General features: G+C 45.2%; 1 protein-coding gene across 1 annotated transcript in view; it reads left to right on the plus strand.

Moving 5' to 3' along the window:
* Positions 1-1,961, plus strand: part of cachd1 (cache domain containing 1) — a gene marked incomplete in the record, with an annotated part of 121,814 nt that overhangs the window by 83,434 nt on the left and 36,419 nt on the right. Inside the window, 2 exon segments of the mRNA XM_014014289.1 lie at positions 1,108-1,389; positions 1,515-1,664. Of these exon segments, the coding sequence (XP_013869743.1) occupies positions 1,108-1,389; positions 1,515-1,664 (432 nt within the window).

A 1,961-nucleotide genomic window follows, 5' to 3' on the forward strand; every position in this document is an offset into this window, starting at 1 on the left:
TTTTTGAGTAATGTTGTCAACAGACAGAACGACAGACAGACAGACATACACGACCGAAAACATTACCTCGCCCTTGGTGGAGGTAAGATTAGATTAGGCCAATTAATTAGAATTTGACAGACATGAATGTCATTTATGGGCTAAAACTTAGGTCTTGTTTTACCTGAGTTTAGATTCGGGTTAGGCTTGTCAGTTTTAGGCTACAGAAATGGTAGTCGACACAATGTCCTTTGTTTGAATGTGTTGGCCAYGTTTGGAAATGCATCTGCCTGGATCTTTGCGCTGATTAAAGTAAGAACTGCAGGTGTTGCCGCTGAGTCCGTCTCTGGGCTGTCAGCAGAATTTCCTCCTGGAGTCTGTTTGACGTTGCCACCCACAGCGACCCGGCCTTCCAGCGTGAGGCCCGTGGTGCCGATCAAACGAGCAGAGCTTTGGCATTAGAAAGGGWTTCCGCTATAATCCATGACGTGATTGGACGCTGGCAGACACTCTGCTCCGTCCTTCCTCATTGGGTAACGGGATGCCAAATGTTCCATCCATCTCTCCACCTTTCCATCCCCCCTGAATGACCTTCTGACGACTGCGCAGATTAAATCTGAAGCGTGCGTTATTGTCTCGTTTGTATTTATGTGTTTAAGTAACAAGGGATTTATTAAAGTCATGATCTCAGAGCTTGATAGATGACAGCTGAGCTCGGCAGGAGCGTTCACGTCGAGCTTACAGAGATCATCAGTCAGTAACATGAGTCACGGTTTGAACGTGTGGAAAATCCCTGACGCAGTTTGGGAATTTATTTACATCATTTGTTTTAAACCAGTTTAAGTCCAATTTTTTGTAGTTCAACCCCGTCAGCTTAGTGTGACTAGTTATTCTAATAATAAAACTTCCYGTGACACGATTTATTTTTGAATTCAGACTGGATTTGGGGATGAATTTGTTGTAGATACAGCATGTTGGCATCTATGTTCAGAGTTAGAATCATGCACCTTTTTTTTCTTTTCAGCCATCAGCTGCTGCTTTGTTTCTAAACTCCCCTCTTGATTAGCCTGAACAAATGTCACATGTTCCCTCATTTTTCACTCGGTTTCTGTTCCACTCCTCCTCCAGAGGGAGTCACCGGTTTGAAGGAGCTGGCCTTCCTGAGGGACCTCGCCGAGCAGAATTCTGTGAAGTACGGCGTCGATCGAGCGTTCCGAGACCGCTCCTCGGCCGCGTCGCCGCCCGGATCGGCCGGAGCGTCGGTGATGCCGGTGGTGAAGGGCAGCATGATGGTGCTGAACCAGCTGAGCAACCTGGAGACGACRGTGGGCCGCTTTTACATCAACCTGCCCAATCGCATGATCGACCTGGCCCGCTTCAGCCTGCCCTACTCTGACCCMATGGGAGATGGTGGGTAGTTGATGTCACAAGTAGTGATTAATTGCAATAAAAGCCAGCCAAACAGTTTTAACGTGAACAAGCAGAAGCGGTCATTGTTTGTTTTTGAGATCAGGCACTTTCCCCCCTCTCCTCAGGGTTCATCATGACTGTGAGTCGGCCGTGTTATTTTGGGAACATGCTGCTGGGTGTGGTCGGCGTTGACGTCAACCTTGCCTACATCCTAGAGGACGTCACCTACTATCAAGACTCACTGGCTTCATACACCTTCCTCATTGACAACAAAGGTACTGATCAACCTATTTGCTTGTATTGTTATTATTATAAAGGAAACATGTTGGTGAGTCAGGAATACTTTATCATAGTTAAAAGGAACCCAGACTAGTTGTAACATTAGACTTTATTTGATAAACATTTACTTCAACTGTGAAATAAAACTGTAAAAATACTGTAGGTTGTTTTTAYAAATTAAAAATACATATATTGTCGCACGGATGGCACTATATTATTTACACCACAAACTATACTGGGTAAATAATGACATTTACAGTGTTCCAGTGTGAGGCTGCGAGCTATATACACCC

Source organism: Austrofundulus limnaeus, unplaced genomic scaffold (genome assembly GCF_001266775.1).
Source record: "Austrofundulus limnaeus strain Quisiro unplaced genomic scaffold, Austrofundulus_limnaeus-1.0 Scaffold113, whole genome shotgun sequence".
Taxonomy (NCBI): Eukaryota; Metazoa; Chordata; class Actinopteri; order Cyprinodontiformes; family Rivulidae; genus Austrofundulus; species Austrofundulus limnaeus.